Consider the following 23,937-nt stretch of genomic DNA (forward strand, 5'->3'; position numbering starts at 1 on the left):
CAGAACCTCCCTAGTTCCGAATTCACTGCCCTTACTCCCAAAATCCAATATCCTGAATGCTTTCTAATCACAATGCATTACTACCTTCAAGTAGTTCTAGACATGTACTCTGAAGTCTCTGTTCCTCAATTCTTCCTGAGACCCTACCATTCACAGTGTATGTGCTTTCAAGATTCATAATCTCACATTATGGATTAAACTCCTTATGCCATTTTTCAGTCCATTTCACAAAAATATTGATATCCCTCAGAAGCCTCAAACTAACTTCCAAAACTAACAATCAACAACTCTGCCAATCTTGCTAAAAAGCCAAGGTTGTATGCAAACTCAAGATGTAAAAGTACAAGCAAGGCACAATTCACTCAGAGTCTGCACATTGCCAGAATCTATTCAAAGAAGAATCAAATGCTATGTGAATTACAGGAGTCTGTGGATTTTTTTTTTACATAAATAACACTGAATGAGAGACTACTGTCAAAATTATTTTCCTAGCAACAGAGGAACTGTTTAAGAAATTAATTTCACCCTCCTTTGAAGCCAGGATTGAACAAACAATACTAGATGACAGACTTCTCCACCTCTTGGTTAGATAATTATATAGGATTCTTGGAGGTGACCATGCAGGAAAAGTACAAGAATTTTGATCATACTTGGAAAGTCCATAGGCCTGATGTTCCTACTGCCCAGATCAAGACAGTGCAAATACAATATAATGAATTAACAGATATTTCTAAGGAGATATACTTCACACATTATGAGAATTCTTTAGTACATTTTCCTCATTTACCTAACAAAAGCAAAAACAAGTTAGGCTGCTCTAAAAGAATCAGTCAATAATAACAGCTGCCATGGGCAATTGACAGTTCTATCACAGCTATTGTTCTATTGCGAAAGAAGCCCAGAGGGAAAGTTATTTTTGTACAGATAAATTGTTATGCAGCTTTGCATATAAAGTTCACTGTTTGCTCAAGGGTAACCACACCATTACAGTAACACAGTCACACAGTCAGCTTGCTCACTGAACATCCATGAATAGCTGCAACATTTTTAGAAATATAATATACAAATCTGCAGGGTTTGAGGAACATTTAAACCTTCCAAAGTGTGCCGAGAACATCTGACTATGTCAATGTCACGCTTTGCTGCAAAACAAGGCATCAATACTATAGTAACAAATACAAAGGACTGCTCACTAAACAGTTTATAAATCCCGGAGTCACTGATCTCAGCAAACTGAAGTTATAGTTGTCAACTATGTACTAATTATTTTCAAATACTATTTACATGTAGTCATGCAACTGTTAAATTGGCTATGGAAGTGAAACCTAGTAACAAGAGACATCCCAGACAAAGTTCCTGCTGCAAGTTAATATTTAGCCTCTTATGTGAATATACATGTTCACAAGGGAGGGTGGCTCATTACATCTTGCATGTGAAAAGCAGGGACTAAACTAGTTAAACCTTACCAAGTCTTCTTCTGGTTGGCCAGATTTAACTAGTGGTGTCACAAGGACAGTGGAACCCCAACTTTTTATATAAATTATTTGGATGAAGAAACCAAAGTGATGATTCCTAAATTTGCTGATGCCACAGAGAATTGGTAGGAAAGCAAATTGTGAAGAGGACACAGAAGGATTCATAGGATATAGTTAAGTGAATGGGAAACGATCTGAAGAGCAGAACATAGAAAAGTGTAAAGTTCTCCAATTTGGTGGGAAGGTTGTTTAGAGATTAGAGTTCAGAGGTGCAGATAGATCAGAATACCTTTGCACATTATGAGTGAGTACTGGCATTGCTGAGTACTATGCATTGGTCTCCTTAATTAAGAAATGTGTTAAAACACATTGAAAACAGTTCAAAGAACATTATACCAGACTGATACCTGGAATGGATTGATTATCTTATGGGATAGATTGGACAGGCTTGGCCTTTCTGTTCTGTAAATTAAAAGAGCAAGGTGACCGGTGGGGGAAGCAAAATCCTGAGGGGTCTTGACAGATTAAACTAAGAAAGAATGTCCCCTTTTGTGGGAGAATCTAGAACTAGAGATCATTGTTTAAAACAAGGAATTGCCTATTTAAAGAAGATGAGGTCAAAATTTTCTATGTCAGTGGGCCTTATGCCTTTGAAGCTTTTCACAGAAGGCATTGGAAATAGCATTTTGAGTATTTCAGGCAGGGATAGAAAGATTTTTTTAAATATAAGCAAAGGAGTGAAATTACCTTTGATGTGTGGTGATGTGTTCAACTCTAAGTCAATCAGCCACAATTTTTGTGAACAAGAGAACAGATCTGAAGATCAAATTGCCAACTCTTGAACTAAATCAGACTCATAAGACTCCAAGGAAAATATGGAAATAAACACTTGGATGTAGTTAACATCCCCGGGAGAAACAGTAAGGACAAATAGAGAGGAAAAATTGTTTGCAAAAGATACAAGGAGTCAAAATAAAAGTAACAGTTTGAAATTCTACTTTTTCATGAGAGCAAAGCTTTATAAGGAAACTTACCAAGCAGTGTTTTAGGATTAATCAGTCCCAGCTGTACTACAGGGTTGTCCAAAATGGCTTGAAATAATGGACTTTCCACATCAATGCCATTATCCAATTCCTCAGGGGAAGGCTTTCGATCACCCAGCAGCCACTCACACTGAATGATGAAAATTGCTCATTATCAATCAGTTACAAATTTATTCTTTGCAATCAATTGGTACAGTAACCATTCAATTTTGCAGATTGAGAATCTTTCAATTACAAGACTTTACACCTTTAATATTATAAAATGACTCAGATTATTTCAAAGGTTATACGAATTATTGCCACAACAAATTCAGGGTCAACAACAAAACTTTTGCTAACGGGTGATTTAAGGAGCAATTTTAAAGCAGGAAATAATAAGGGGTTCAGTGAGGAAATTTCAGACATTGGTCCTCACAGAGTGAAGGAATGGCTGATCAGCATTGGGCAATTACAACTGGGGATATCCAGAAGGATTGTTAGCCGAGAGGCTGTAGACAGCAAAAGGCCAAGCAATGGAAACGAGTTTTAAACTAAAGCATCATATACCCACTAGCCAACGTAGGTGATCAAGTTCCAGGGTGATAGGTAAAAAGTACTGGTGTGAATTGGGAAATGGATAGCATACTAGGCATTAGCAGCATCAATGGGTTCAGATGAAGATAGACACATCTAGCTGGCATCCACAGTCAAATCATATTCCAGGCATGTTTTAGTTGGAAGAAAATTTATTTATAGCAACTTTTCTTCCTCTTTGGTAGTCCTCAAGGTCAAAGATCCGAGCCCAGTTGTGCAGATTCTAAAGGTTGCTGATATAGCTACTGTGAGACTCACAGAATCTGCCTTCGGAGGAGCAGAAGGTGCCTTATAGTATAAGTGAATGTATTTTAAGAAGTCACTGTCTAAGGATCCACAGGAATCAGTGAAATAATTATACTTTGAGAAAACTTTCAAAATATTCTCACATTCTTTTCTACATTTACCTTGTAATATCTTGCCATAACAAATTGGAATAGAGTATTTTATATAGATGTGGTGTCACGTGTCGACACTTGTGAGCTGCCAGCAGCACAATCCTCTGACCATGTTGGTTATTGATGTAAAACAACACATTTCATTATGTTTCTCAATGTATATGTGACAGATAAAGGTAATCTTTAATCTCTTCAATGACTCCGAGTCAGACAGCAGGGAAACCTCTAATTATTACAAACCATTTCATCCCTTTTTTCCCTTTTTAAAAGATGATCACAATTATAGTGTCTCAGAAATCCCCAGATACATTCTCCTCATTCCAGCCAGGGGAGCTGCAGTTGTAGATCTGCCCAACGTTCTCCCTGTGAACATGTGGTTTTCTCCAGGTGCTCTGGTTTCCTCCCGCATTCCAAATGTACCAGTTAGTAGGTCAATTTGTCATTGTAAATTGTCCTGTGATTAGGTTGGGTTAAATACGTGGTCTGCTGTGTGATGTGGCTTGTTGAGACGAAAAGGCCTGTTCCATGCTGTATATCTAAATAAAATTTTAACGTTCTAGCTGACCTGATTCATACACAGCTGCCTCTCTTCTTCAAACTACTACTTCAGCAACCATTCTTTTCATGTAAAACTGAGAGGTTCAACGTTTAAGTAAAACTATTACACTTAATTCATGAGATTTACTAAACTTCATAGGCTCTGTGGTCAAGCTGTAATCTCACTTAAAACATGTAAAGCACTATTTTAGGGTCAGGGTGGAGAGCATGCAGAGGGAGAAGTGGATGAGGAAGAAAAAGAAAAATTACAGCATCTTAGCTTAAATAATAGGACAAAAACAACAAATCTGCACAAATATTTCCTTCGGGAGCAAAGAGCTGAAATGCTTTAAGAATGTGATTTTCAGTAGTCTGAATAATTTAACAAACTTTACTGACCTAAAATTTCATCATTATCAATATTCCACTAGTTCCAGCCATTTGCTACATTTTGGTTTGCAACAGGACTTACCATATTGACTATTATTGCTAACCATTATGCTGGTGAGAGCTTTCATTTTCTCCTGAGACAGCAAACCAACTCTTAGCAGCCAAGCTGTAACCACTAAATTTTATTCTATTTCAGTTGGTATTACTAAGAAATTCAAAAAGGAACAGCCGTAAATAAAACTTTATACACTATCTCAGAATAGAGAAAACTATCATGGCAAGTGAATGCACTACCTCTTCAGAGGGATACAGTATCATGCCTCATACTGACTCACAAAGACAAGCGTATCACCTTTGCTTAAATTATCAGTGACTCATTTTGCACAAACATCATACCTTCCCCACCCCCTTAAGTCAAACAATCTGTTCATGGTTTAGATGAAATCAGTGAAGCAATTATGAATCCAGTGAAAACGAATATAATTAGGTACAAGTATTTGGAGTCAGAGTTGTACAGCACAGAAACAGGCCTTTGGCTCACCATGTCTGCTGACCGATGTGCACTAATTTGAATTTTCTGCATCAGGACTGTGTCCTTTCATACCTTGCTAGTCAAGTGTCTGTCTAAATGCATCTTAAACGTAGTAGGCATATCCAATTCTACCACCTCCTCTGGCAGCACATTCCAAGTATCAACCACTCTGCATTTATAAGACAATATTTTATCTCATTTAATTATCTGCCCCACTGGTACTTACAGCAGCATCTTGTTGGTTGTTATTCACTCTCAATGCATCTATTACTTCTTTTTCATCAAATCCCATTTCCATGAGAGCAATCATTGCCTATCAAAGGAGAAACAAATTGAGTGGCAACTGTTTCACAACGTGTATTTCACTTATTTTGACATTACATCCTTAAGTCGATAATTTCAAAAAAAGCACATTACTTTAATCTTTTCACAGTCTGTTTAGGATTAATGCTTAGTGTTGCTTAGCAGCATTCAGAAAAGGAATCTTAAAAACAGTTGTGAAATATCACTAAAATGTCACTACATACGGCCTCCATCAACTCTGTTTGGCAACATGATTCAATTTTATTTTTGACTTTCCCTTTCCATTTCCCACAAATCTGTAAGGCTTGGAAGCCTGTGTAATGAACAGTCATAGGGCAGTGATCAGAGGATTAAGAGTAGGATTAAAGCAGTTGATTCTAAACACTGACCAAGTACCCAGACTCATTACACATCTTTGTTCAATAACACAGCAGTCTGCAGCCCCATCTTCCTCATTTTGCCAGCTAAAACATCAAAGAATTGGAATGCAGAGCTTTTCAAAGCCTACAACTGATTGAGGGAAAAATGACTACCTGTAACACATCTGTGGCACACCTACACATCAGTGAGCACACCTACTAATATAAATTATACTATGCACAAGGAACATTCAACATTCAAACCTTATGACATCAGCATCGGGGAAGAATTTATTCTACTCACTCTGGGTTCTGGTCGAAATTCCCGTTTCCTCCTAATTCTCTTGAAGATGTCAGTCAGGTCATCTTGCTTGGAAGTTTCAGTAACTGTTTCTGGTTTTGCCTCTTCTGCAGCTGCTCTCCTTCCTCCAGATGTTCCAGGAACAGGTAATGGTGCATCAATTGCTGGGTCTTCTGCATGCTCAATCAGCCACTCCATGGCCTGTGTTACAGACATACTGGAGGTCGAAGGGAAACCCTGCAATTATTGGTACAGCTGGATACAAAGATACTACAGATATTCAAACCCCCACAATGGGGACTGCAGAATTAAGACTCTTCACTACATCCATAAGCTAAATAACTCTAAATTATACAGTTGTACCGGTACTTGAAATTGAAATACAATAAAAACTTAAAATTGGCTAATGATTGATCACTGCACTCAAAACAAAATGTTTTTGTGTACCTAACCCACTATTTTGACATACCACTCCCCAATTGATAATATAATTGGCATTAGCCAGGTGTTTAAAGAACAGCTAGATTTGAGAATACACTGTTTTTGCTCTGTTTAAGGAGCATCAAAATAACAATGTACTACTTAACACAAAACAAAATCACCTTGAGTATTCCAAGTTCCCTTATCAGGGCATTTAAAAAATATCAGTATTTCCAATAGCTGAGCTATTGCAACAAAGATGTTTAGAAAAAGCAAGTCCTTTGAAAATGAAATAGTGCCCCATTTACGTAAATACTATTTATAAGGTTCTCTGCTTAAGATACAACATATTCCACAGGGGACTCTAGCCCTGACAGCCTTTAGTACACATATATAGTATTAGGTAAAATGGGCAGAACTATGCCCACAATTCCATCCTTTCTTATAGTCACACTCACTGATTCAGCCGCAATGCTTTAACTGCTCGACTCTCGGGGAAGCCCATTTCCGTCAGTTGACGTAGAGCTGCCTCATCCACCCGTTCTTCCTCATCCTCATCCAGCATGGCTATGGAAAGGAAGAATATGCTAGCAACAATCACAATAATCCAGTTTTTCAGAGCATTCCACAGATTCACTACTCTCTGACTGAAAAAAATTCCTCTAAGGTCACCCCTCAATTTTGAGGCTATGCCCTCTAGTTCTGGATAACCCCACCATAGGAAACATCTTTCCACATCCACATTATCTAGCCCTTTCAACTTTTGGTAGGTTTCAATGAGATTCCCCCCACATCCTTCTAATTTCTAGTGAGTACAGGCCCAAAGCTGCTAAATGCTCCTCATAAGTTCACCCTTTAATCCTGCAATCATCCTTATGAACCTTCTCTGGACTCTCTCCAATGACTACAGATCCTTTGAGTTAGGGGGCCCAAAACTGTTGACAAATGTGGCCTGACTAGTGTCATATAAAGCCTCAGCATCACCTCCTTGCTTTTATATTCTATTCCCTTTGAAATAAATGCCAACATTGCATTTGCCTTCTTTACCACTGACTGAACCTGTAAATGTAACCTTCTGCGGGTTTTGCACAGGGACTCCTACTTCCCTCTTATCTTTGAATCTACTCTCCATTTAGAAGGTCCGCACTATTGCTCCTTCTACCAAAATGCATCATACATTTCCCAACACTATTCCATCTGCCGCTTTTTGCCCATTCTTCCAATTTATCTGAGTCCTGCTGCAATCGTATTGGTTCCTCAGCACTACTCACCCCTCCACCTATCTTTGTATCTTCTGCAAACCTTGCCACAATGCCATCAATTCCATTATTCAGATCACTGACAAACAATGTGAAAAGTAGCAGTCCCAATACTGACCCCTCAGGAACCCAACTAGTCACCAGCAACCAACCAGAAAAGACCCCTTTTATTCCCACTCGCTGCCTCCTGCCTGGCAGCCATTCCTCTATCCATGGCAGTATCTTTCCTGTAACATCATGGGATTTTATCTTGTTAAGCAGCCTCATGTGTGGCACCTTTACAAATGTCTTCTGAAAATCCAAGTAAATGACATCCACTGCATCTCTTTAATCCACACTGCTTGTTACCTCCTCGAAGAACTCTAGCAGATTTGTCATGCAAGATTTCTCTTTACAGAAACCATGCTGTCTTCGACTTATTTTAGTTAAAATAGTCAAGACCTTATCAAAGACCTTACTAAAGTCCATATAGACAACATCCATTGCCCTAGCTTCATCCAGTTTAGCTACCACTTTGAAAAGCTTCGTTAGACATGACCTCACTCAGCCAAAACATGACGACTTTCCTTGATCAGGCCTTAGGCCTTGACAATCCAAGCGATGTTAAATCTTGTTCCCCAGAATTCCCTCCAGCATCTTCCATACAGTGGAAGTAAGGCTCACACGCCTGAGGTTCACTGGCTTATCCTTGCTACCTTTGAACAATAGAATATTAGCCATCTCACACATGACGCAGCTATTAAAAATATTTGAAAATTTAAACATGGAATAAATATCTTCTCTGCAGTTTACTGAATCAGTGGCTTAATCTCCAAAATGATTTGACCAAGCCATTCAAAATAACGAAAAGGCTTGATGAGCTTGCCATCAAATGGAAATGCAAACTCTGTCCCACTCCACTGATGCTACCTGCCCAGCTGAGTAACTCCATCAGTTTTTGTTTTTATAGCATTTTAGAGTTTCATGTACCATAAAAACAAATCAAGACTAATCTGTGAATATTATTTCCAAAACCCAGTTGATAAAAAAATATTCATTATTCTATGATCAATCAAGTTTTATTTCCTCATTAAAGCATCCCTTCCTCCAGATCTGGCAAGGATTTAGGAGGAAGAATTCAGCAAGCTCCACAAATAAGGCTCAGTATTACTTTAAACCCACTTTTGCTCACCCATTTCGCAATGCTTTACATTTTAAAGTAGTCATAGAAATGCACGCTACATGCTTCAACAACAGGACTTTAAATAGCCCTTTATAAATTAGAAATTGTCAAATTTCTTGATTTCTTTGATTTCCACAATCATTTCCTTCAGTGCATAAGGTCTCAAACACCATGCTCATTATATTTGGAAAATAAGTAACTTCATTTCTTAAAATAGTCCAGTACATCCATAATTGCTACGTAACATTCCAAAAACCCACATGCACTCAGCCATACAATGTAATCAACAGAATGAAGATTTTACTCTCACATTTAGAACTATAATGTCTGTTCTTACGTGTCTCTCGTTGGTCTGCAGCATAATTTTAAGATGGCATTAATCAAAAATTAATTTGAATTTTCTGTTATTTCCTGAGCTTCCCAAGCTGCTAATTAGTTTTCTTTTGAAAATTTATATTTCAGACAATCTGAGGAAAAGTATGTGTATCATACTCCAAAATGACACTGATCAAAGAAATTCAAGGCGGTAGTTTCATTTAATAAAACATCTGGCACTGACACAATGTTACCATTTTACTTCCATGAAAAACTCCAAAATATAAACACTTTCTTACATCCTGTAACATACAAGCTCATTGGGACACAAACCTGGCTCCCAGACTGCTCTGAGGATGCCATTAATGCAGAAAATGGTTTCAGTTCACTTTAATATAGCTCCACCCTTTGGCTTGCTGGCCAAGTACACCTAGTTGGACGGTCTTTGATTGATTCTATTATAGTTATTATTTTATAGATTTGTGAGGATGTCCACAAGAAAATGAAACTCAGAGTTGTATATGCTGACATATGTATTTTGATAATACGAATTTACTTTAAACTTTGAAGTGGAGAAATGTAATATTTTTAGAAAGTCTGTTATTTCCACAAACTTTTTACAAGGTCTTTCTATGATTTTTTTTATAAAAGAGTCCCTTGTCACACTACTATGATGTTCTCTATCCTCAATAATATTGTCTCACCTCACAATCTTTAAAAGAAAAACAGGATAATGAATATCAGAAAGCACCAAATACCCCAATTACAAATGCCATTAATTCTGATAATTCAGTTCAATTGTCTTCAACAAAAAACTTTGTCTTTAAAATTTCATTTGCTCCTAATCTGTACTAGGGGATAACCTTAGAAAGTACATTTTTTGTGGTTAGAAAACAAAATTATTGCCAGAAAGCAGACCATTACCTCTTCTTAAACAATTGATAATCTTACCATTTGCCTTCTTAAATAGTTCAACAGCATCTGGATTTAGCGCTAGCAGCTTCTGTGCCACTTCTATTAGCGAAACAAGGATTTTCCTGAGTTCTGTCTGAAACTAGAAATGCACATTGGTTTATCATATATTTTCAGTTAAATATCATTGTCTGGCTGAACAAAAGTTCAAAAAGACACATTTTTAATGTACATCTGGTATATTTTCCAGTAATGCTCAATCACATCCTGCTGTTATTTATCTAGTCATTTCACATCACAAGCTCTAGTACTCAGATAAATATCTATACCAGTTCATCTGCTTCTACTTAGTCCCTCTTTAAATTCCATATCTTTGCACAAAATGACTTTTAAAATTTTATTGCTTGCAACAAGGTAACTGACTGCCTATTCAATAATTAGTGTTAGAAAGCAGACATGGTCATATTTTGGTTTTGTTTTTCCCATTATTTAGTGCCTCTGTGATTATAATTCAAGCGCTATTAGCCCTACACTCTCCCTGCAACTGATCATCATTATTTTGTAGGGCTGATTTCGATATTGCTCATCAGATGGAAATAATGTGACAAGACAGTTAATTAATATCAGATGGAAGACGGTCCTTTCCCAGTTTACAATTTTGGAGGCCTTGGCAGCAAGGTCTCCCAATAGACAACCTTGGCTCAGTCATAAATACTGGAAACCAATATTAAACATCCTTATAAGGAAAGTTGCCTTAGCTTTCCTGCCTAATGAAAAACATGGAGAAAATTTTGTAATCAGAGATGCAAGGGGTCTTGTGAGTCCTCATGCCAGATTCCCTGAAGGTTAACTTGCCAGTTACATTGGTGGTAAGGAACAGCATTCACTTCAAGAGAACTAGAATATAGAAACAAGACATACAAGGCATTAGTCAGATCGTATTTGGGAGTACTGAGAGCAGTTTTGGGCCCCTTATCCAAGTAGAGATGTGCTAGTATTGTAAAGGGTTCAGAGGAGGTTCACGAGAATGATTTCACGAATGAAAGGGTTAAAATACAAGGAGCATTAGATGGCTCTGGGCCAGTATTCGCTGGAGTTTAGAACACTGAGGGAGGATCTCACTAAAACCTATCAAATATTGAAAGGCTTAGATAGAGTGGGCATGGAGACGATACTTCCTACAGTGGTGCTGTCTAGGACTAGAGGGCATAGGTTCAGAATAGAAGGACATCCCTTTAGAACAGAGCTGTAGAACAACTTCTTTAGCCAGGACACGGTGAATTTATGGAATTTATTGCAACAGACGGCTGTGGAGGCCAAATTCTTGTGCATATTTAAAACAGAGGTTGATAGGTTCTTGATTAGTGAGGATATCAAAGATTACAGGAAGAAAGCAGGAAAATGAGGTTGAGAGGGATAATAAATCAGCCATGATAGAATGGTAGAGTAGAACTCTATGGCCAAAGGGTCTGATATGATCTTGTTAGGAAGTATTCTGGAGGTATGTGAATACAGCAGATATTAATTCAAGCAAGAATCAGTCTTTAATTCTAAATGTAAATTGCAAGCAGTAGATTGAAGTTAAAAGCACTCCTTACAAATAAATAATAGTCTATGGAGCAAAGACTATGAGATATGGTTTACTAAATGATGACACTGAAACTTTTGCACATGCATCAGCCGAACGTTAAAACAATGGAGTTATGTTAATTGGCCTGTATCAATCCTATGGGTTTAGATCATTTGTGTCATTGTAATCAAGTTCAAGGAAGCCTGCAGATAAGAATGATACCATCACTTAGCTCGTATCAATCACTGGGCTCTCTGCAGTCAGAATATTTTAGAAAATTTGAGTTAATTACTTTCTCCCAGCAAAGCTGTTTGAACCTTCAGATGAGTCTATCAATTACACTGCTTCCATTGTAAATATGCAAGTCAAAAGAACCATTAGTCAACCCAAAGTACTGAAGTAAATAATGTCATTGTAAGTACTGAAACTGTATTGCATCACCTACTGTTACCTTTGATCTTAAGGGTATAATGTAATGTACTTTTGAGTTTGTCAGACTCTACCAATAGGGGCTCCAGAAAAATGTCTATGATGATGAATAAAGACTTCTATATCACCAGCTTCAGTGTCTCTCAGGTGACTTAGGGTTCATAGTCCCAAGAGTTTTATGGTCTAATATTAAGTAAATCTGGGCTACAAGAGACAACTACCGTAGATTCCGGACTACAGAGCGCACCTGATTAAAAGCCGCTGGCTCTAATTTTAGAAATAAAATCAATTTTTTACTTGTACAGGCCGCACCGGATTTTAGGCCGCACCGGATTTTCGGCCGCAGGTGTCCCACATTGTAATATGAGATATTTACACAGAAAGATATTACACGTGAGGATTTTTTAACTTTTAGTTAAATCCATATGGTAACATAAACAAATACATATTGCAAATGCTTTTTTTCGAACCGTGCCTGTAACGCGGCTACTTTTAAATATACGTTGCGTATACTTCTTTACTGAACAACATTCCAATATCTCCTAACGACTGGTAAAAAATATATATACTGCAGCCTACCAGGAAAAGTTATTGATCGCCTTTAACTTAAAAGCAGTGTTTTCGCTCCGCCGCTCCCCCCCGCCGTCCCGTTTATCGCAAACCGGTATCCCACAAGACGCGGCGAAACCGGGTGTGACGTCATAGCATCCCGTGATGTAGTACAGAAAACAAATGTAGTTAAAACAGTTTTAACTTTAACTAACAAATGAATTACTAAGCGAAAATATTATAAACTAAATAACTGCCATAAAGGCAGCACAATGCTTTTCTTCGAGTGTTTTCCATGTTGATGAGGGTGAGTACAAATGACTGATTTACAATAATTTAATTGTGAAAGTGCGCTTGATTTATCGTACAATTTCATTGGACCTCTGTGAACTACTCATCAATTTTATTGGTCTACTGTTACGAGGCAAAATGTTTTTGGCGGCATGAAAAAAAATAATGCATTAGCCGCTCCGTATTAAAGGCCGCAGAGTTCAAAGCTGTTCAAAATGTGGGAAAAAAGTAGCGGCTTAAAATCCGGAATCTACGGTAATTTCTTAAAGAAAATCTGTACGGCACAACTGAGCAGAACTTTCCCTCTGGATGTTGCAGGACAGCTACAGGCTTCCCTGCAAGAAACCTTCTTTTTGTGGCTTAGGAACCATTCCAATAATCCAGATGACAGCATCCTGCTACAATACAAGTAATTCTTTGTCACCATCTGTTGCTTATTAAATTTGAGTTGGAAAATACACTCATGCTTCAGCAGTTAAAAGTCATCCAGAATACAGGTGCATTTTTCAGGAGCTTTACAACTGAGCTTTATCAAAACAAACTCAACTTAACAATGGTAATGCATTATCTTATCTTGATATTATTAAAATTCACATTCAAATTCAAATACCGAAACAATTACTTTGGAAACAGCCTACATAAGCCCATCAACTGTATCCTCTTGCCAGCTGTTGGGGTGGATAGGAATTTATCCTGACCAAAGTAGATCAGAATCATGCAGAGAAAAGGTAATTAAATGTTAAGTATCGTACATCTCGCAGGTTGTGCTGAGTGACCATGCGATCAGCCTGTCGAGCAGCAAGTTGAGCTGTCACCTTCATGATGGCCTCCTTATCTGGTGCCTTTTGCTCCTGTTTTTTCTGAAAGCAAAGGGAAATCTCAGTATATCTGACTATCATTTGAAGGTGTGTTACAGACTATAAACTACTAATACAATATCACGGCTTGTGCACAAACTGAATCAACCAGTCTGAGCAAAGTCAGAAGTACTCATTTATCACTCCATAAATAAATCCTTATCTTCCCACAGGAAATATGAAGAACTATGTAAAAGCCCCTAGTTCACATTCAGTACTCTCCAGTTCAAGATGAACCCAAAAATTAAGTGCGACAAGATGACAGCAAATGTGACATGACAAGCAATCCTTAGTGATATGAAACCACCAGTGAATTGGACCATTGCTTTCATATATTTTACCCTACAGGCATTGTACATCATTTCAAACAAGTGGTTTACCTTTTCTTCAGCAGAAACATCAGCCATTTTGGGAGGAGCAGCAGGGGCCCGCTTTTTAATTAACAATAAAACATCTAGAATAAAAACCAAAGGTGAAAATGAATATGCAGATAAGCGAACAATTGATAGTAGATTATCTGAACACATTACTCAGTCATGTCACCAGACTACAACAAACAAAGCAGGATAAGAGTTAATGTCATTATCCATTTAAACCACAGGAATTACCTAGAGCAGTTTACACTACTGTATAATGTTTATTAGGCCATTAATTTTACCTGGACACTCAATGGTTCACCATAGACTTAGGTTTGATAAGCAAAAGATTTGCAGATGTTGCAAATCTAAAATAATAACAAAAAATTCTGGAGATACTCAGCATTAACTGTCTCTTTGCAGACAGTGCACAATCTGCTTAGTGCTTCCAGAGTTTTCTATTTTTATCTTAGTTTTGAAGTAGTGATCCTAGATATCTAAAGTACAGTAACAATACGTTTCCACCCTTTTACTGCTGACTTCTAACTATTTTCTCTGCAGGGTTAGTTTGTTAGCTTTCCATCATTTACTTTAACCCTGTGATCATTATTGATCTTAACATCACAGACATTAAAAATCAACTGTGACTCTTTCCCCAAGCAGTAACAAACAAGAACCTCAGATAATTCTGAGTTACCTCAAGAATGCCCTTGTTTTTGGACTGTTTGTCCACTCCCATTAGGGAGGAGACTATGTAGCATCCACGCCAGGACCACCTAACTCAAAAAAGCAATTTCCCCAAGCAGGAAGGCTGATCAACACCTCCATCCACGAACCCACCCCTCCACAATCCCACAACTATAATTTTCTGTCAGAGTCACCTTATCTAAACACTCCTGTGCCTAGCATCACTTAATGTGTAGAAGCTATTTTTTTTTGTGTTCTTTGTTTTATTAGTTTTTTGAATGTTGTGTCAGATCTAAAGTCATTTTGTTCTTCTTTACACTTGCATACTGAAAATGCTCCTCTTGAATCTACTGAAGTTCTAATATCATTTTAGATAGATGGTCTCACTTAAAGGATTCTTTATCTTGGCATTTATTGCCATTTATTTATATTTGCATTTGCACAATTTGTTGTCTGTTGATCCTGTTTACAGCTACTGTCCTATAGAATTGCTAAGTATGCCCACAGAAAAAGAATCTCAGAGTTGTATGCAGTGATATCTACTCTGATCATACATTTTATTTTGAACTTTACTTAGAACTTTGACCAAGGAACAAAGGTGGGCCTTTCCTATTTAGTGTGGCTCAGCTACTGACAGAAGAAAAGCAATGCTACAGAGGATAATTTAGACCACTGTTTTAGTGCAATCTTATGTATACATTTTTCTTCAATCACACTATTCAAAATCACCACTCAGAAATGAACAGGCCAAGATTAGCAACTGTCCAAAACCTCCAGTTAAGACAAGAAACACTCGTGGTGTGAGAGGACATTCATCAAACAGAATAAAGTCATAACAAACCTTCCCCCAGCTCAAAAATTAGAACTCCTTTCTTAGCAGTACTGCAAAATACTGCTTGGAATTCCAAGATGGCGGCACGATGCAGCTTGCAGCAGCCACTCCGGAGCTGATTATCTGTTATTTTTGAAGTGGGGTGCCGTGCACAATCATAATCAATTGAAAACGGACGTGGGGGCACGGAGGAACATCGGGAAATCTCCAGGAAGACCTTCTTCGTTGCTGCTGCTGCTGCGAGGTCTGGGACTCTGCTGGGAAGAACAGGCCCCCAGTCCTCGGGGTCGCATTGCCGATGGCCATTGGCGGGGCCGTCTTAATACGCTCGGCAGAGGATGGTGCTCGGAGAAGCTGTGCCGGAGGGGATGGTCGTCGGCTCGGAGGTTCGACGGACTCGGAGTCCGCTGCGGTCAGGTCACTTTCGGTGTGTGCTGCGTCTGCGAGGCTGGTTTCGATGGAGCTTTCGTTGTGTGCTGCGTCTGCGAGGCTGAGTCGGGCGGTGCCGTGGAAGTCCGCAGCGGGGGTATTCCCTTCTGCTGCCAGCGTGGGATGGCGAGTCTGTTGGGACCCTGGGGACTTGTGGAAACTGTGTGGCGATTTCTTTTGAACTTATAGTCCTTTAACATCTTTGGACTATTTTTACTGTGCCCATAGTCTGTTTTTTTAAAAATCAATTATGCTATTGTTTGCACTGTTGTAACTATATGGTTTTGTGCAGGTCTTGTAGCTTTAGTTTTTGGTCTTGTTTGCCTGGTGGATTTGGAGCTCCTTTCCGGGGAACGCGCTGAGATGGTAGCGCGATATTAATATGCAGCAGCCTCTCTGGACTCTGGATTGGGGATTGCCAAACGTTATGTAGATTTTCTAATGTAGTCTGTTTTGTCATATGCTTTTGTGATATCATTCTGGGGGGAACGTTGTCTCATTTTTTAACTGCATTGCATTTGTGGTTTCTAAATGACAATAAACTGAATCTGAAAATAATAGACAAATGTTCAATAACAAAGCTCACCATTCCCCACCACCAAGGCAAGAGGGAATGAGTAAATGAATAAAGTATTTTTGTACACAATTCCTCTTTTTAAGGAATAGTGTGATTAGACCTTTAACCATGTCAGTGTTATTTTTTGTACCTCTTTTCAGGTTAGCTCTGCAACTTAACACCCTTTCCTTGTGCATCTTGTCACCTCACCATTTAACAGTTTCCTGCAAAACGAGTCTATTCATTTCCCACAATTTCTTTAAGATCATAAGGCATACACAAATATATACAGCTATAACATCAAGGGCTGAAAATGGAGACAAACTCAAAAGCAATACTTAAAAGGGTTAATTATGTAGCTAAATACAGCTCCAGTGGTGTATTTAAGTTTGCTGATAATACCACTGTTGTTGGTTGAATCAAAGATGGTGACAAATTGGCATATAGGATGGAGAATGAAAATTTGGTTGAGTGGTACCACAACAACAACTTCTCACTCAAATTCTGAAAAACCAAAGAGGTGATTATCAACAGCAGGAAGAAGCAGCTGGTGGAGCGGGGTGCTGAGAAGGAGGGAGGAGGTGGAGAGGGTCAGTAGCTTTAAATTCCTTGGCATTAACTTATCAGAGGTTCTGTCCTGGGCAGTGCCTCCACCTTCTTAGAAATTCACGTAGGTTCAGTATTTCACCAAAAGCTCAGACAAATCTAAATGCTTGCATCACAGCCTTCTATAGCAACACCAATGCCCAGTAATGTAAAAGGCTACAGAAAATAGTAGATACAGCCCAGTGTATCACAGGCAAAGCCCTGCCCAGCATCAAGTACAGTTGCATGGTGTGCTGCTACAAGAAAGCAGCATCCTTCAAAGGCCCCTGTCATTCAGGTCATGCCTTCTTCATACTAATACATCAAGTACTTGAAGCCTTTGGTCCCACACAATCAGGGTCTGGAACAGTTATTACCTTATAACCATCAGCCCCTGGACCAGCATAGATAACTTCAATCACCACTACTCTGAACTAATTTTAAACTCAATTTAAAAGACTCCTTTCAACTCATGTTTTCAGTATTATTTTTATTTGCATAGTTTGCCTTCTCTTGCACATTGGCTGTTTGTCAGTCTTTGTCTATGAATAGCTTATCCATAAAATTCTATTGTACTACTTTTTTCCTGTTAATGCCTGCAAGAAAATGAATCTCAAGGAAGTATAAAGTAACGTATGTGTACTTTGACAATTGTTTTACAATGAACTTTGAACATTTTTCATGTTTGGGCAACCGAGTTAATCAGAAGACCCAAACCACTGAAGTACAGTCACCATCAAGTCTTTGTACTTTCCATGCATCCCACCTCTAGATACCAACTTTTCTGGAAGTTATCAAAGTAGGATTAGAACTTAAGAGTGAACTCCCAAGCAAGCTTCCTTTATCAGTATTTGAACCTTAAAAATGATGAATTGCTACCTAAAGAAATTGACTCCAAAGATCCTTTCCATTCACATAGTTGTGCTGAAACTCACCTTTATCCTGGAGGTTTTCTTCAGCCACAGTCTTTGTGTCCGACAGGACCCTCTCTGAAGAAGCATGAATGAGCTTGTGGTGTGTGACTGTCTTTGGATCTTCTAATCCTCCCTGTACACACTGCAGGATATGCCAATAAATGAAAAAAGTGATCTTAACTCTTAAAGATACGCCACAGTAAACATTACAATACAGGCTGGAATTGCATCTTTTAATGCTGAATCACTATCTGGCACTCTTACTAGGCTTAGAGCACTGGCTGCAGGATAAAAGAAAGAAATTTTTAAAAAAGCAGCTAAACCAATGCTGCATTAAAATATTTATAAATTTTGCCTGTTTTCTCTTACTCCTCAATCAATTGGCTCTTCAGCAAAATATAGATCTGTGGGCAGAGGGAACCTGCTGCAAGTGATGCTCAGGAAGTGTTCTATCCACAACTGAAAGGAATACATGTCATGCAGTGGACCTCCCATAGATATAAAGGCTTGTTCTGTACTTTCTCTGCCTGGACTGAGGCTAAGAATGTCTCAGGCAAGCCCAACTGACATTAACCACTCAGCTGTTCATATTCATCTCACACCATGTCTTATGTTCTTAAGACATTATCTCGTATTACCACCGCACTCTGCAGTTGGCTACGCAGTGCCAATGCGGCATATTACTGCAGTGTTACATAACTTTCAAATAATTTACCGGGAAAAACAAATCTAAATTTGACAATTGTGTTCAGATGCTTTCTCCATAGTTGGCACAACTGAAAATTTCACATACTTGTTATTCTTCAATTGAGTACAGTCTATACACACACATTAAAGAATCATCCAGGTATCAAATACTCTCATCAAAATATTAAAAGTCTGTAATGATGGGACTCCACTCTCTGGCTGGCCTCCAAATATCAATACAGTCGGCCCTCCTTATCCGTGAATTCCACATGCACGAATTCAATCAACCGCGAATCGCAAAAACCCGGAATTGCTCTTCCAGCACTTGTTGTTCAAGCATGTGCAGACTTCTTTTTCTTGTCATTATTCACTAAACAATGCAGTATAACAACCACTTTACATAACATTTACATTGTATTAGGTATTTTAAGTAATCTGGAGATGACTTAAAGTATACGGGAGGATATGCGTGGGTTATCGTAGATTTGGACTGAAAAAAATTGGAAGTTCTCTTACTAACTAAGTTGGAACAGGTACATCCAGTATTATTTAGCGTCAGTTAGTCAAACGTTTGCCTTAGTGTATAGTATATATTTTACCTTTCTATGCATATAAAGCACTTAAGAACGTATGTTTCAGCACCAGGAACGGAAATTCTCAGGACTTGGGACAGATCGTCCCCGAGCGCGCTCTCCATCGTGCTGGGTTGATGTGGAGGATCAAAAACCCCAAACCCCAAAACCCAATAATTAAACCACTGCGTTGCTTAGTAAAATAATTGTAGCTTTGATCGGGGCAGAGCCTTTCTCACTTTTAAAATTGTTCTGATCGTTGACCGACGTAGCCTAACGCTTTTCCAATGACCGATGGCGTTTCACCTCTTTCCGATCGCTTTATTATTTCCACTTTGTTTTCAATCGTTATCGTGATTATTTTCGCGAACAGAAACACAGCAGATTCAGATCTCTACCACCAGGTCTTAAAATCCACTGCACTGAAACAGGTTAAATAAAGTCTGGGGTTCCGCTGGGTCCTAAGGTCCACCGCATTGAGACAGTTTGAATAAGGGACTTGAGCATCCGCGAATTTTGGTATCTGCGAGGGGTCCCGGAACCAATCCCCCGCGGATAAGGAGGGTCGACTGCATCCAATTTTTAACACGTACTGCTATTGCCTCATCTTTGCTACTTCAGTATACCAGAATCCTATGTCTAACACCACCTTTGGAGTTGCTATGAGTGATGAACAGACCTGATGGACAATGGGGTACAGAGTTAACCATTCCCAACCCCCACTCCTGAGAACCACGAACTATTACTGTTGTTATGCTGACCATGAGACACTCCAGAGAGAGAAAAACAGGCAAGAATATCAGCGACAGTTAAGAGAGAGGGGGAAATTGCTGATTAACTGTATTGTGACTCTTTTTTTTAATTATTTACTGTTTCGCTGCAAGGACAATAGCTTGCTCATAAACATTCCTCAGTGGACTGAAGGAGTGGCCTTATTTGATGGACACAGTCATTCAGGAGTGATGGATAGCTGGGTCCCCATGAGTAGGGATAAAAGACAGGTCTGGAGAGACACCCTCCAGTCATGCCAGTGGACACTGATTGAGTGTTGGAACCCACAAGAGAGGTGGGGGCTTCGAAGACCGAACCAGGAGGTCGGTCAGTAAGGCTATCAGTGTAAAAACATGGCCTGTGGGGACTTGTGCGTGTGTCCACTCATACCAGAGTGACAAGTCCACCACAGAAGAACGGTCTAGCAGAAGGACGGAGAGGTTATAACTGAATGACCACACCGATATGACGGATTAAGAAAGCAAAGGAAGGTTTGCCTGACTGTAGCTGTTACATCTCACTCGCTCTCTCTCTCTCTCCAACAATTACAATACAACAACCATAACTACATCAGCACTCATGAACTGAACTGAACTTTATACTTTTCTATAACAATTTATTTACCCCTAGACATCGATAGAGCTTGTTTATTATTGCTTATTATTATTATTCCTACACTTTTAGGTTTATTACTGCTAACTTGTTTTATATGTATATTTGCATTATTAATATGGTTTTTGCTTATTTTTATTAATAAACACCTTTAGTATAATACCACCAGACTCCAACGGATTCTTCTTTCTCTGCTGGTTAGACACCCAGTTACAGGGTACGTAACAGAGTGTCTTTACCGTAAGTGGAGTAGTATTTCCAAACATCAGTTGTCAGATTCCAAAACAACTGAGAACGGTAATGACTAAGACACTGCTAACATTAGGCCAACTTTAAGCACAGTTCAAGAGGCAAGCATGGTTTTAATTTTTCCACTGAAGACAGAGTTCTAATCCAGTTACAATAATGGGAGTCACTTTTTTAAAAAAAAGTCAGTGTATAAAAATATTCATGTTCCAGTTTCTCTTCTGAGACCGATTCCCCACCCTTTCAAAGAAACGCAAGCACTATACACCAAACATTTAGATAACATAACCTTAAAACAGTAAACAGCTAACATTGCTCACGGTTCTTCCCTTTTCAACTAGTCCTTCATTATCTACCATCAACAAACTCTCTCCAAAATAAATCAAAGCACTTGTCTTTTTGCCAATGACCATTTCCAATACTGTTTCTTCAAAGTCCTATCGGCTGCCAAACCTGTGATCTTCTTTCCTGGAAACAAGTTTGAATCCTTCTAACCAAAGACTCACACAAGAAAAGTTACAAAAGATTTTGTCATTCTGATAAACTAACCTTCTAAGTTCAAAATAAATTTATTATCAAAGTACATACATGTCACCATATACAACCCTGAGATTCATTTTCTTTTATTGGGGGCACACTCTATAAATTCTTAACAGAATAACAACCATAATGGAATCAACAAAAGACTGCACCAGCTTGGGTGTTCAACCAGTGTGCTGAAGACAACAAACTGTGCAAATATAAAAATAAATAACAAGGATTAATAAATAAGCAATAAATATTGAGAACATGAGACAAAAGAGTACTTAAAAAATGGGTCACAGATTGTGGGAACATTTCAATGATGGGGCAATATGCCCTGGTTCAAGAGCCTCATGGTTGAGGAGTGATAACTGTTCCTGAACCTTGTGGTGTGGGTTTGAAGTTCCTGATGGCACCAGTGAGAAGCGAGCCTGTCCTGGGTGGTGGGGGTCTTGGACAATGGATGCTGCTTTCCTACAACAACATTTCATGTAAATGTGCTCAATGGTGGGGATGACTTTACCAGTGATGAACCTTCTTCCACCTGCCCCTCTGCAATTATCCATTTGGCAGCAATGCACTTGACTTGGTTGCTTTCTTATTGATCCAGTCAGGCCAAAATCAATTGCAACAGTTTCTGTTCACATGTCACCAGCCTCTGCCAAGAAATTATCCCCCAGCCCCTTCCATTTCTTATTTATAAGCTCTCCTATGGCAATAGTTCTTGTACATATTCTGCTTCACACATTATGTAAACTATTAGGCAATGCATCAAACATAGTCTTCAAATAACTAGAAATCTCCTCTAGCTGACTATCAGCAAGGTCAAAGATATCACCACAGCTTTTGGCCATTAAGTCCATTCCCTAGTTGCTGACTCCATTATCCCGGGTATCCACGTATAAATCAGGTTCTTCACAATCCATGACCATTCATCAAGGTGAAGGATTTGAATGTTGAGATGTAATGCTAGTTATGGGCTAACATGTAATGTTAAGACAATGGAATGGACAAAGTTACTGAGAGAATTGAACAGAAGAATTGGCTACGATGAGGCCACCCTCAGGATGGAGGAGCAACACCTTTATTCCATCTGGCTAGCCTCCAACTTGATGGCATGCACATCGATTTCTCCTTCTGGTAAACCCCCCTCCTTCTTCTGTTCACCACTCTGGCCTTTTACCTCTTCTTACCTGCTTATCACCTCACCCTAGGTTCCCTCCTCCTTCCCTTTCTCCTTTGGTCCATTCTCATCTCTTATCAGATTCCTTCCTCTCCAGCCCTTTACCTAGATTCTGTGCAGAGCCCCAGTTAAGCATTTCGCCAAGACTCTGGCCCCAGATGGAGCCTGTCCTATCAGAAAAGCTCCTCCCTCCTTCTCTAATACTGGTGCCAATGTCCTACAAAATCAAGCCAATTTCTCCCATGCCCATCCTTGAACAACATATTTAATTCTCTGTTCTTACTAACTCTGTGTCAACTTGTGCATGGCTCAGGTAACAATCTGGAGATTAAAAGGAAAACACGAGGAAATCTGCAGATGCTAGAAATTCAAGCAACACACACAAAATGCTGGTGGAACGCAGCAGGCCAGGCAGCATCTATAGGGAGAAGCGCTGTTGACGTTTTGGGCCGAGACCCTTCGTTAGTCCTGACGAAGGGTCTCGGCCCGAAACGTCAACAGCGCTTCTCCCTATAGATGCTGCCTGGCCTGCTGCGTTCCACCAGCATCTTGTGTGTGAATCTGGATATTATTACCTTTTAGTTCTGTGTTTTAGTTTAGTCTTGAGCCGTTCAAGTTCCCTCAGCAGAAGCTCTTTCCTTGTTCTTCCAATGTCGTTGGTACCCAAGTGGACCATGATAATTGGATCTTTCCTCTGGAGGTCAGATGACATGTCCTGAACTTTGCAAAAGAAAATTGTGTCTATTCCCAACTATACTACCCCCAATTACTAATACATTTCTCTTCTCTCTCGAATGCCTTCCCAAAACATGATTCAGTAAGGCTAGCTGCATTATTCTGGTAAATTTTAATTTCATGATGACCAAGAAGAAAGAAGAGGAAGGGGTGCAGCCAACAGACCCCCATTAATATTAACAAGTTTCTTTAAACTAGATGTAAATGAATGAACTTTTTTAGTTCACTTACAAGAGCCTATAGCATCACAACTTTCATCACACCTTCAGACTCATTCTACTCTGAGAGGAACCTCTAATACCATCCTTGCATTTCTTCATGACTAATGCTCTTCATCTTCTCCTTAAGTAGTGCTTCAGATTTCATTTCTCTATGCAATGTAGCACCTTATATATGATCACAAATAAAAAAAATCAGCTGTGCCTCTTAACTGTGGAGGACACTAGCAGTATGGTGAAAATTCCAGGTGTCAAGGGTGATCAAGTGTGTGAAGTTACCATTACTAGGGAGAAGGTTCTTAGGAAACTGAAAGGTCTGAAGGTAGCTATGTCACCTGCACCAAACGTGTACTCTCC

At 39.0% G+C, this 23,937-nt stretch overlaps 1 protein-coding gene across 1 annotated transcript in view; it reads right to left on the reverse strand.

The window, feature by feature from the left end:
* Positions 1-23,937, reverse strand: part of ubac1 (UBA domain containing 1) — a 49,435-nt gene that overhangs the window by 13,098 nt on the left and 12,400 nt on the right. Inside the window, exons 2-9 of the mRNA XM_073052850.1 lie at positions 18,056-18,176; positions 14,056-14,129; positions 13,571-13,678; positions 10,019-10,121; positions 6,790-6,898; positions 5,915-6,128; positions 5,175-5,261; positions 2,510-2,648 (exon numbers count right to left, since the gene is read on the reverse strand). Coding sequence (XP_072908951.1) covers positions 2,510-2,648; positions 5,175-5,261; positions 5,915-6,128; positions 6,790-6,898; positions 10,019-10,121; positions 13,571-13,678; positions 14,056-14,129; positions 18,056-18,176 — 955 coding nt within the window. The remainder of the gene's footprint in view (positions 1-2,509; positions 2,649-5,174; positions 5,262-5,914; positions 6,129-6,789; positions 6,899-10,018; positions 10,122-13,570; positions 13,679-14,055; positions 14,130-18,055; positions 18,177-23,937) is intronic.

Source organism: Hemitrygon akajei, chromosome 7 (genome assembly GCF_048418815.1).
Source record: "Hemitrygon akajei chromosome 7, sHemAka1.3, whole genome shotgun sequence".
NCBI classification, from domain to species: Eukaryota; Metazoa; Chordata; class Chondrichthyes; order Myliobatiformes; family Dasyatidae; genus Hemitrygon; species Hemitrygon akajei.